This window comes from Sceloporus undulatus, chromosome 1, assembly GCF_019175285.1.
Source record: "Sceloporus undulatus isolate JIND9_A2432 ecotype Alabama chromosome 1, SceUnd_v1.1, whole genome shotgun sequence".
Classification (NCBI taxonomy): Eukaryota; Metazoa; Chordata; class Lepidosauria; order Squamata; family Phrynosomatidae; genus Sceloporus; species Sceloporus undulatus.
This window is the reverse complement of record NC_056522.1, coordinates 332,300,105-332,313,484: the sequence shown is the minus strand read 5'-3', so window position 1 is coordinate 332,313,484 and position 13,380 is coordinate 332,300,105. Positions and strand designations below refer to the sequence as shown.

The window sequence follows — 13,380 nt, the reverse complement described above, 5'->3', positions numbered from 1 at the left end:
TCTGGCAAAGGAAACATTTGACAGTTTAATGTTGACAATTTGCTGACCAATCATTTGGAGGCCAAAGGCCTGCTCTGCAGTGCAAAGAGAAACAAAACAGAGCAAACAGAAGGCAGAAACTCTCTCAATCTATAAACTACAAATGACAACCAAAAAGCCTGCCAGGCTCCTTTGGGGGCCTCAATTTCCTCAGAAACCAGGCACAAGTTTGTGTTGTTTTAAAACTTTGCAGATTTATATGCTGAACAATCCTACCCCCCAAGTTTTAACTCTTGGTCATTTCCTTTGTTACAATTTCTGTTCCTGGAGACACTTGCAAAATACAAGCAGAACAAAAATCACAAGAGTCAAAGTCCCCAAAAAAGCAGTTTTGTGAATGAATAAGGAAGTAATACATTTGGCTATAGCTTCATAGATTTCATAGATGTAGCTTTATAAGTATAGGACAGCTTAAAATTGCAAAACAGTTTGTCTTGTCAGTTGTATGAGAAATTCAAGCAATGAAACAGCAAAATATGTAGTTTTGTAATCCATTATTTGCATGCAGGTAACTACTAAATTTTCAAACAAATGGCATATCCAGGAATCAAACATGAAATGTTATGCTGCTCAACACACAGTAAACCACCTTGGGTCCCAGCTTGGGAGAAACATGGCATATAAACAAACAAACTACCCTTAACCAAGGAGATGTTCACGGTACTCTCCATTTTATAAATGAATAATAAGGCGAACTGTCCCTTCAACTGGCACTTACTATATTTGAATTGTGAGAAGAACAACTAATTGTGAATGCAAAGATATAGCCATGTTAGTCTGTGGAATCAGAATGCAGAGAGATCTTGTAGCACTTTTGAGACTAACTGAAAGAAGGAAGTTGACAGCATAAGCTTTTGTAGACTTCAGTCTACTTCCTCAGATGCATGTAGTAAAGAGGAAGCCAGGAACAGACATATATATGCCATTGGTATGTGAGGATGTCAATTCAAATTACAAATCCATTGTGTATGGAAATGAAGTTGCAGGTTCAGTTTTAACTATGGTCATTAGTGCACAAAGGCACTGGAAACTAGCCTTTGTGCATGGAGATGAACTGGAAGATCTAGTTTGGCAATGGGACTAGAATCATAGAATCATAGAGTTGGAAGAGACCGCACAGACTAGCCTGTGGTGAAAAGAATAGATGAACATAGAGGTCATGAGGATAGGGTCAAATAGTGTTGGCGTGTGTAGTGAGTCAGGAAACCAAGTTGAGAATGTTTCTGTTAAACTGGAGTGAGGAAATGGTACTGATTTCAGACTTGCAAGGGAATGATTAAAATCAATTATTAAAAATATCTTTGGAAAAAAGTAGGAAAAAGACTGGGATTTTTTAAAAAAACAGTTCCAGAGAGTTATATACTGTAGCTGGCTACACCTTATCATATTGCCTTTTACTTTCATTTCTTTCCATCTTTAGATGAAATCACAGTTTCTATGACAGAGTTTCTTGGCAGGACATATTCAGAGGAAATTTGCCATTACTTTCCTCTAAGGTTGAAAGAATGTGACTTGTTCAAGATGGTATGAGCTCATAACATCTGAAAGACCCTCTCTATCTTTGAGGCTATGTGCATTTTAAGATATTTGGAAGATGGGTATATCGCAGTCTCACCGCTGCCACAGGGCTGTATGGTGAGGATACAGGAGACAGTGATCTTGGTCAGTGCTTGCAGGATATGGAACGTCCTCCCACTAAGGCTAGGTTAAACACTTCTCTGCTCTCTTTATACCAGTAAGATTTATTTAGACAGGCTTTTGGATGTTAAACAACTGTTGGAGAAGAGTCTTTCAATGGAGGTGAGTGTGCTTTTATCCTAGTTGCTTAAATTGTTTTTAATTTATGCTGTTTTAAATAGGATAATGTGAAGAAAGTGCTAGACAGACTTCAAGGCAACTAAATCACAGTTCAGAGACTATTCTGCTTTGGTCAGGCCCCACCTGGACTACTGTGTCCAGTTCTGGGCACCACAATTCAAAAAGGATGTTGAGAAGCTGGAGCATGTCCAAAGGAGAGCAACTAAAATGGTGAAGGGTCTGGAAACCATGCCCTATGAGTAATGCCTTAGGGAGCTCGGTATGTTTAGCCTGGAGAAGAGAAGGTTAAGAGGTGATATGATAGCCCTGTTTAAATATTTGATAGGGTGTCATATTGAGAGAGCAAGGTTGTTTTCTGCTGCTCCAGAGAACAGGACCCGGAACAATGGATGCAAGCTACAGGAAAAGAAATTCCACCTCAACATTAGGTGGAACTTCCTGACAGTAAGGGCTCTTCGACCGTGGAACACACTCTTCCCTCAGAGTGTAGTGGAGTCTCCTTCCTTGGAGGTCTTTAAACAGAGGCAAGATGGCCATCTGTCAGGTATGCTTTGATTGAGAGTGCCTGCATGACAGGGGGTTGGAATGGATGGCACTTGTGGTCTCTTCCAACTCTATGATTCTATGACTGTGAGTGGGGCTGCAGGTGATCAGAAAGTGTAAAAAGCAGGTGTATGTCTGAGGAGATACACACAGAGAGGCAGAGTGAGAAGTGGAGTCGAGAGGTGGAATAGTCAGCGGGGAGTGAATGAGTATTGGTCGTCTGAACTGACTGAATAGCAATAGCAAGTCCATTTCTATACTGCTTATTAGTGCACTTAAGCAATCTCTAAGTGGTTTACAAAGTGTAAGCTAATTGCCCCCAACAATCTGGGTAATCATTTTACTGACCTCAGAAGGATGCAAGCCTGAGTCGAGTTTGAGCCCCTTTTGGTGGTACAGTGGTACCCCGGGATACGAATTACCCAGCTTACGAATTTTTCGGGATACGAAAAAATCCCATAGGGATTTATTGTTTCGGCTTACGAAGGTTTTTTCGGGTTACGAAAAAACCCCGGCGCTGTTTTAAATGGAAAGGTCGCCACCGGAGGGCAGCAGAGAGCTATTTTTTCCATTAGCGCCTATGGCAATTCGGCTTACGAAGGTTTTTCGGGTTACGAAATTAGCCGCGGAACGAATTAATTTCGTAACCCGAGGTACCACTGTATTGAACTCGCAACCTTGCGATTTGTGAGTGAGTGGCTGCAGTACAGGCATTTCACCACTGTGCCACCAGGGCTCCTGACTGAAGGGAGAGGTCTGACATAACTCCAGTTCAATAATATGTTTGGAACTAGAACTGGAACTTGTTAAATCATTTATTTTTCTATAGCATATAATAAAACACATTAATTCTCTTGTTATATTGTTAACTCTAATTCAAACTGTCTTCTTTCACTCTAAATCAAGGAGTGGCTGTAGAACAGAAAGCTACTACCCAGACACCCCAAATCAAAGGAGGGATTCTGAAGGGGAACTTGGGCTAAGGTGAGAGTGGCAAGTATCCAAGACTAAGAACTGTGCAGTCAGTCTTGGAAATGCCAATATTACATATAGCTTCTCTTTAAAAAAAACAAACCACCTCTATTATAGTTATTTTTAGCTGTTTTTTGTTGCAATCTGCGCTGTGAGCCACCTTGGGTCCCATATTGAGAGAAAGATGAGATATAAATTAAATAAATATTGGCAATTTTCAAAATTTTGCAAGACAGTTCCCTTGTTAAAAAAAAACACAGAAATTATCTATATAAATACTAATAATAATAATACCCTTTGCCTAGCCATGTGACTCAAAATGGCTTTTAAAAATTAAAATAGCGACGGATAAAATCTTATATCCTAAAAACATACATAACATGAAATATAATGAAACTATCATTGAAACTAAAATGCATTAGACTAAGTAAAACTGCAGAAGTGCATATGTTTGGCACATATTTGAAATTTATATATTATAAGAAGTAGTCCATGTGGAAATTGCAGACTGATGAAGAAATGGGACAAAAACACTAAGGTTGAAAAAATTATGAACAAAGCAAACCCCACCCTGGCAGATTCACCCATTCATATTTCCCACCCTATTTGGAAGTCTTTGAGATAATAAATTCATACTTGGATTGCACATATTAGAAATTCATTTTACTGCCAATGAGCAGGTTCAATAGTCTGTATATCTTTAATATTTATTTGTTTTGTTTTGTTTCTAGGCTGCTTTTCTCCCAGAAAGGGACCCAAAGTCAGTAAAACTGACCCTTCATTCACATACAGTGGACCCTTGTTATAGGCTGGGGTTTGGTTCCAAGATCTCCCATGTATAACAAAATCTGTGTATGCTCAAGTCCCATTAAATATAATGACATAGCAAAATGGTGTCCCTTATAAAAAATGGAACATCAAGGTAAATTTATACTTTTTTGGAACATTTTCAAACCGTGTATGCTTGAATCTGTGTATAAAAAATCCATGTATAAGAAGGGCCAACTGTACTTACCTGTCCACTACAAAATAATACACTGAATACTATTCAAGATCAAGCTGTTGAGTCTTATCTCCGATTTCTTTTACTTTCTTAGTAAGCAGGTAATGTAACTAAATCGCTTTCAAATCATTGCTAAACAGTTATTAAACAGATATCTAGAAATAGATACCACATGTGATAAGCAAAGTGAAAAAGAACTGAGATTTGTCGAAATTCTGTTAGCAAAAAGACAAGGATTTGTAATCAATCCAATTCCTGACCACCTTCAACATAGCTATTACATTGAACTCACCACATTGCTCTGTGGCTGTGAAACTACAATAGGTTTGCCAGCATCAGATGTCTCTCTTATATGGACATGCAGTGGAACATCACCTGTATTAACAAAAGAAATTAACTCCAGGGCTCAGTATGATGTCCATGTTCCTTAATTCAACTAGCACTGATGTCATTTGAAAACAAATTTCATTAAAACAACTAGTATTTGAAATACAAGTTTTTCCAATATTTTTACTATCTTTATACACTTCTTTCTTTAATAGATGGAACACTGTTTTGTGATCATCTACCAAAGCGGAGAGTCTCCTTTCTTGTTTGCTGAAAGCACCCAATAACTGGAACCAAAATTCTTAGATGACCTATTTTGGATTACAAAAGGAAAGCACGTCAGATTTGAATGCATCATTAGGCATTATTTTTTGCTTTTCAGCCCAATAGTCTCTATTCGCTTCCGGGCTCAGTATAAGGCGTTGGTAATTACCTATAAAGCCCTAAATGGCTTGGGCCCAGGATACCTAAAGGACCGCCTCTCCCCGTACATTCCGCCTCGCACCCTCAGAACGTCTGGGCAGCAATTACTGAAGGTGCCTGGGGCGAGATTATCCTCCACTACACGGAGGACATTTTCCACTGCTGCCCCAGCCCTTTGGAATACGCTGCCCACTGAGCTCCGCTCGACTACCATCCTGGCCCAATTCAGGAAGGACCTGAAAACCTTCCTGTTCCAACAGGCATTCCCCGAATAAAATCCTGTGGGCCTCCCTCCTCTTCCGTGGCCAAGAGGTTGGGCTATGGGGCTTTTTTGCCTGTTATTTGTAATGGAGGGCTGATGTATTTGTATTTTAATGTATTTTTTGTATTTTAATGCTTCATGTATTAATGTTTTTAACTTTGTTGTAAGCCGCCCTGATCATAGGAAGGAGCGGGATATAAATAAAAACTTTATTTATTTATTATTTATTTATTCTACTTTGGAACCACAAGCTGGCTTTGCAGGGGTTTGTGTTACAGTGTTGAGCTTCGTGATCCTGTCATGCCAAATCTAAAGCCCAAAGCCCTACCGAATACAAGCAGTGCTTTCCATGCACATAAAAATCAGGTCCACAGTGGAGCGTTCCAGTTTGCCGTTTATTCATATACAGCATTATTTCTTCAGTACTACAGTTCATTCCCTACTGATTTCCAATATGGTAATATTCTAATCAATATTCAAATACATGTTTAAATATTTAATTGTCAAAATGAAAGGAAGTGTTATTGTTATTAGAGAACTACTGGTTTAATTAAGTGCTAGTTACATATTCAATTAATTTTCCCTCCCAACAGTTGACAATTGTATATTCTGTTTTTCTAATCAGTGGGGGATTCCCACAGAAATAAAGAAAAATTGGACATTAACATGTTTTTAATATACTGTATACAACTTTTTAAAAGAATTCAACCATTATACTGTGCAATGAGTAAAGTGTTGACTATAATATGCTGGGATAGTCTTTCCTTTTCTTTTCACTTCACTTCACTACTGAGTTATATAGTAGGGGTGGGGGAGATTTGGTCCTCTAGATGGTTCAGACTGAAGTACCAGATAGCATGGCAATGATATTATGGGTTTATGGGAGTTATGGTCCACAATATGGGGGGGAGGGATGTTCCATACTCCTATTATACAGGAAATGGTTTTAAGTCTCACTGATACGGTGTTGCACTGCAATTGTGACTATAGTCCTGATCACTATGTTGCCAGAAAATCAAGGTTAGACTGTAAAATTCTTCATTTTACGATGAAAGTACTTACATTTAACTGTATATAAAAAGATGTTCTCTTGAGCTAACTAATTGTTCTGTAAAGCTTTATTTATGGGTGTTACTAAAGCAAAATACAGCTACTATGATTGGGATTGTTTAGATGTGACCCACTGATGCTTCTTTATGTATCATCAATATTGTTTTCTTATCAGCTTTGGTAACACAAATGGTTGCTGGCATAGCCACATAAAATGTGGTATAGTAGTATCCTGGAATCTCAGAATTCTGCTTTCTTTCAAAGGAAGCCCATACTTGGCTCATGGATACAAAGAAGGCTGTATCAGCTCCATCTCACTATTCAACAGTGATTAAACTTCTTCTTCACTCCTGGCCAATATTCTGGATCATGTAGGTCAGGCAAGAGCAAACTGCATCCCTCTATATGTCATTGGACTGCAACTCCTATCAACATCCAAAAGTGAAGAATGCTGGGAGTTGCAGTACCACAACACATGGTGGGGGCTGCATTTTGCTCATCCTTGTTTTATCTATGTCTTGTAATAGATAGGTGGAATATAAGGCTTCAGCTCCAAATGAGAAAAAATATATAATGGCCATTCTGTGAAAGACTAACAACAATAATGATTTTAACCCCCCCCCCCCCCCCCCCGCTAGTCAAAATGCTCTGGCATAAAAAAAAGTGAGCACTTGAATAATTTTGCTTGTCTTTTATACTTTCACAAACTACAGGTTATACTAGGACTACATTCAGATCTCACATTCAGCACTGGTCATTCTTTGCTAATTATTTGCTTCCACATATATTGGTGCATGTCAGGACTACAATGGATCTCTTCTAATTGTGGGAAGTCTTGTCACTGGAGACTTCCGACTCGTGGTCAGTGCAACTCAAGGCTGAAACAAGGTTCCAGACTCTAAGCCTCATTATGCATCCAGCAGACAGCCAAGCTAACCCAACTGTGTACTTCTAATTATAGATTTCCTTGCTCTGCTAAGTCTGTCAGCCCCTGATGTATCTATGAAGAGTTTTGTGAAGTCAACTTCCTGAGCCTTAATGAATAATCTGCATGAACCAATGTAATTATAGCAGTGCATGAAAATATGTATCATTAGCAGGTATAATTATCTCCTTTACCAGCTTAATTAAGGTATGTTATAGTTCATATCAACTTATAGTTAAAGTGTGGCAGGTTTAGGATGTAGAATGAACTACATCAATAACTGCTAGTTTCTTCAACAAGCTAAATTCTTAGCACTGCCCCAATGCTGCACGTCCCAACCACCACTATATTCTCCCTCGACCCGCCCCAGCACAGCTGAAGAACCTAGAAGGGTGTCTCTCATACAGCCAACAACTCCTGTCTGCTTGTTCACCTGTGAGATGTTGACAAACTATTCTTTTGAACTGCAACTCCCAGAATTCTCCAACTAGCATTGCCAAGTTGAATAGGGAGAAGGTTCTGTGAATGCAGAACTTTTCAAGGTCTGGTCATTCTTCCGTTTTCTTAAGGGTATCAGGAGGGCTGACCAGATGAGAAGTAGAAGTTATACATATTGAGATATAGATAAGGTAAAAATGGTTACTATGCTAAATATATAAAGCCATATACTGTCTACATCTACTTTTAAAATTGTAGTAATATAATACAGTTGTGGCCTTCCGTTTTCGCAGGAGAAACGTTCCAGACTCCCCCACGCAAAAATGGAGGCTCACTGGGCATGCACGCCATTGCAAGTAGCCGAGGTTGCCCCTCCACATACATTCAAGGGCACGAATCTCAGATCAGTGCATTAGGAGGGGTGACTGTACATTTAGATACAGTAAAATGTCAGCTATTGAAATGGGAGTGCAAAATATTATCCCCTGCATTTGGAAACATACGTAACGGAAATCAGGAGATGTAAAATATCAGGCTCAAATAAATATATTTGAGTACAACTCTGTATGCATCATAGTTGCATGAACACAATGTGAGATACCATAACTCAGACATTTAACTACCTAGAGTTAGGGGTCTGACATCTGTTTTATATTATTTTGCTTTAATGGGACTAAAAAGCAAATAACCAATTCAGAAAAAAGTGAGATATAATGCTATCTTATCAAAATAAAGATTTTAAAATTTCTGTTTTCTTACCCAAAATATCCAGACCAAGATCACTGGCCAGGTTTTTCACGCCATCAGCTCCAAAAATATGGGTTTCATGTTTGCATTTAGGACACTGGAAAATGCTCATGTTTTGAACAAGCCCTAAAACCTGGCAATTACAAAAACATATAAAGGTGTGAAATATGCTATTCCATATGAAATAAAAGGTCCATTTCCTCCAGCAAGACAAAGTCACAGAAATAAACCCACCACCCAGAAAGAAAAAAAGCTTGAGTCCCTATTCTAAATTCTTATGGCTCCATTTCATAATTTATCAATCAGTCAAACAGTTTATTTATATCCTGTCTTTTGCCCAAAAGTGGGGGATGGTGGGTTACAGAATAAAAAGAAATACAAGTAAAACCACAATTAGCTAAACATATATAAAAAGGTTAAGAATAAAATAATATAAAACTGTCTATAGAACCAAAACCATATAAAACATTAATGTAAATACACAGGTTAAAAACAGCACAGTATTAAAGCAGGAAATTCTTCATTTAAAATATTCAATTTCCAAATGCCTGCTGGTATAGAAATGTCCTCATGATTAAAGGTCAGGAAAGAGGGAGCTAACATAGCTTCATTGGAAAGTGAGTTCCACAGACTACGAGCAGCCATAGAGTAGACCATCTCATGTTCCTCCTAAATGTCCCTCTGAAGTTGGTAGAACTGAGGAAAGTGCTTCTCCCAAAGATCTTAGAAACCAGGCATGCTAATATAGTAAGATATAGTCTTTCAGACAGTCTGGACCAGAACTGTATAGAGCACAGTCATCATTCTGAATAATGCTCAGAAACTTAGTGGCAGCCAGTGGAGCTGGTGTAACCATTAACAGATGAATGAAGCATGCTATGTTGCAATTATATACTGTATATTGCAATTATAATTTTTTGCATGCATGCTCATGCGCACATGCGCACACACATTCCTTGACCAGTAAGAGGTTTCCAGGCAGGTTCAGTTGCTTGAAAGAGTTCTGGTGTTTATAAATTTACCATATATAGATTGAGCAGGCTGAAATAAAAATACCAGCTGGTGCCAGCTCAAAAGCATTGCACACTCAAAAGTAACAGGATCAGCACAGAACTTTGAGCTTTAATAAGTTAGACCTATTCTCTCTCTCAGTTTGTCAAATCTCTCTCTAATTGCCAATTTGTTGGGTCTTTCAACCCACACTTCAAACTCATAGTTGGCAAAAAAAGTTTCACCACATATTCCCACACAGAAGAGAAATGTGATCTGGCCAGGTCTTGATGTGCAATACTATCTACATCTACCTAGAAGTATGTCCCTCTGTGTTACATACAAGTATGCACATTTAGGATTGCCTCGTCAGAAGTAATCTGGTGCCTTGACTGCCATTCAGTTTAAATTCCTTAGCAGCCAAGTCACACCACTGCTAAAGGAAATCTTTGAAAAGCATGGCCCTTAATAAAATCTTTGTCCTTAAAGAATATATGTCATTGGCTATTTACAGGAAATGTAGGGGAAGAGAATTAACCATGATTTTCTATTCTCTCTGAACAGCAAAGGCACACTTAAAGATCAAATAACAGGAATCATTACATATGGCATAAAGTGACAAACTTTTGAAGAAAAATCTAATGAGCCTGTGTTAGATGTAGCCTTTTAAATTCTAAATGGATTGAGTTAATTTAGAGAACCTGTCAGAAAAGTTAGCTGGACTGCACACAACACTGATTCTTCCTCTCCTAATGAACTATGTTTTATTGAACACTCAAACCTTGTACTGCACAATTCAGTCTCCATTCCTTCAAGAAAAGCAAAGTATTCAAAACAACCGTCTTAGGCTTTATATAAAACCTAGTTACTAAGAAATACTAAGTTTACATGGATTTTTACTCATTACTTATGCTCACTGCAACGGCTAAATGGAATTTGAAGAGACCTTCTCTCCTGAACATGCAATGAACAAAAAAAAAAGAAACAAAACCTTCCACCAAGCCAGATAGCAGGTGCTCTGATAAACTGGTGGGTACTCTGATGATGGCCCACTGCCATTAATCCTGTTCTTCTACAACACCCTTGGGAGAAATGGCAGGTACTACAATGGCATAGCTGGTTCAATGGCAACTCAGTAAAAGTTAAGGTATAGTAGCGAAGCTACTTGGGATGACAAGACTCACAAGACAGAAGGAGTATTGCTTTGGGGCTGCTTCTCGGCCTGGCTGCAGCTGATTGCAGATAATTTAACATTTTAAATACCGACTTTGCATTCACATTTTTGGTATCCACCAGGGCCTTCCAGGAACAAAACTTCCATGGATACCAAGGGCCCAGTGTATTGACATCACATCTGTGATTAGCTGCCTTACATCCTTTTCCTCTTGTATGTAAAATGATGGTCCACATCATCAGAGGATTAGTAATCCTGACATGTTTTCTTTTTTAAAAAGGCAGAACTCTGGTGCCCAGCAAAGTCAGATTTGCAAGTCCAGTTTTAGTTTGGCATTTTCCTGGTACGGAGTAAATGCTGATTCCTGCTGCATCACTCTAAACAATCTCTGTCCACAATCAATCCAGTCTTGAAACATAGCTTTTATTCAACTATAGTTCATTATCATCATTATTAGCATACATTTAGACAAAATAATGTTGCGTATTAAAATGATAGAGAACCTACCGGTATATGTGTCCAAAAAAAAGAGATGCCCCCCTTTATAATATTATATCCAAGAAAGCATATGAACAGGCTCCAATACTCTGTAAAGTAAAACAATTTTGCAATGTGCTGCTTTCTCTATACTGAAACATGGATTTTAATATCTGTAATTCTGTCACCAAGCAACTATTTGTCTTGACCTTTTAACGACTGACTCTGGAGTACTTTCTCATTTTGTATGTTTTCATTTTCTAAACAAATTCTCAACATATTCCACCTTTTTTTCCCCCCAAAGTGCATATTTATGTCAATTCTCTGTGCTCTGTTGTTCTCACACTAATCACAAAGAAAAATCTTTGGGGATTTTTAGATAAAGAACTAGCAGAAGCCCCCACGCCACATGGCTTAGGAACCCCCTAGCCCTGACTCCCCATCCTGTCATTCTCTCTTTCCTTCTTTCATCTCTATTTTTCCCCATCCTCTATTCTTTCTCGCTGTTTTTCTCTTCTTCATTAGGTTTGTCTGTTTAACTTTCATTCTACTTACTTCCCTCTTCATCTCTTTACCAGAGAGGAGGAATCTCTCTCTCTTTCAGAATTTGCAGGCCACATGTTCTTTTCCCCACCATACCTTTGGCCCATGTGAAGCTACTATGGAAGAATTGTCAAGTGGGTGTGTCAGGTGCTTAGGGACATCTGTCAGTGATTGATTGATTGATTGATCAGCTTTTAAAACCAGATATCCCCAGGGTCCATGCTATTAGGGTTCCCTTAGTGTGCATGCCAAAGTTCAGGTATCTAGGTTTTATAGTCTTGAAACTATGGTGAAATACACACTTGCATACCCTTATTTATGGAGATATGCAGCCCACCTTCCCAAATGCATACAGGCAGAACATATAAGCTTTAAAATACACATACGCACACATACATTAATGCCAGGGGTAGGGGTGATAACTATTGGTGTTCTGATTATGAAAATGTTTTCAGGTTCCTTCCAAAATATGCATACTGACAGTATTAGATATTTATCAAATAATTTTTAAAGATATCAACCATCAAGTATCAGCAATAATGACAAATGTCCAGCCACAGTAAACACTATTAAATAAATAGTAAAAAGTATTAGTACCTGGATGGGAAAATGCCAACAAATACCAGGTTGCTGTAGGCTATCTGTCAGAGGAAGGAACTGGCAAAATTATCTCTGAATAAGAAAACCCTATGAAATTGTTGAGTTTGCCATTAGTCAACAAATGACTTAAAGGTACATACACACAAACACAAATAGTGTTTCCTGTCAACTATAAGGAGGAGACATTAGCTCAATACATAAGCTTTGGAAATAAACAGCCTCAGCTTCATTTCTTGGCATCTCCAGTTAGGGCTGGATAAGACACCACTGCAAAATCTGCCTACACTGAACCAAGTGACTGGGCTTAATATTCTGGTACATTCTCACTGAATGTACCAGAATATTTACTCTTTTATATTTGTTGTTTTTATGTACAGCGCTGTGCAAATCTACAGCACTATATAATAATAATAATAATAATAATAATAATAATAATAATAATAATAATGTCAATTTGTTTCCAATTCCTATAGAGATGTATGGATATTTGAGGACTTTGTTCTTGCAAAGTCTGATCCTTCAGGACTAATGTGTGGATTAAATGAACTTATCCCTTGGATCTTGTACTTTTCAGATGTAGTTCTTGGCTCAAAAACATACCAACCCGCATACAAAAATGTGTATTTTAGGCTAAAGCACATTTAGAAATGTCTATTTTGTGAGAAAGTATGTTGAAATACTTGTTTGAATATAAAAATATGGAATTAACATGGAAACCTAATAAAACAGATTCATGAAGACTGCCAAGAACCAGATAGTGACTGATCTGCTATTCCTATATTGTATCTTCTGAACTGTACAATACATCCTCCTAGCCACAATGACACCTCTGATTTCCTATCTTGCAATTAAGACATGCTTCAGGTATCCATCTTTGAAGGAAATTCAGTCACTATAAAAAGCAGATCTTTTTTATTGGCGTTCTTATTAGCATACCCTACACACACACCTCACACTAGTGTTAGACAAGTTATGGAGAGGTCACAATGGCCATTGGAAACTAGGTGAGGGGTCATACTGACCTGAAGACATGTACTATACTAAACTAA

General features: G+C 38.1%; 1 protein-coding gene across 8 annotated transcripts in view; it reads right to left on the bottom strand.

The window, feature by feature from the left end:
- Positions 1–13,380, bottom strand: part of NUBPL (nucleotide binding protein like) — a 124,017-nt gene that overhangs the window by 31,482 nt on the left and 79,155 nt on the right. For 7 of the 8 annotated variants that reach the window (XM_042441092.1, XM_042441101.1, XM_042441082.1 and 4 more), the window contains 2 exons: positions 8,560–8,680; positions 4,668–4,750 (listed from right to left, as the gene is read on the bottom strand). In XM_042441092.1, coding sequence (XP_042297026.1) covers positions 4,668–4,750; positions 8,560–8,680 — 204 coding nt within the window. The remainder of the gene's footprint in view (positions 1–4,667; positions 4,751–8,559; positions 8,681–13,380) is intronic. The other variant, XM_042441109.1, reaches the window with a different exon arrangement.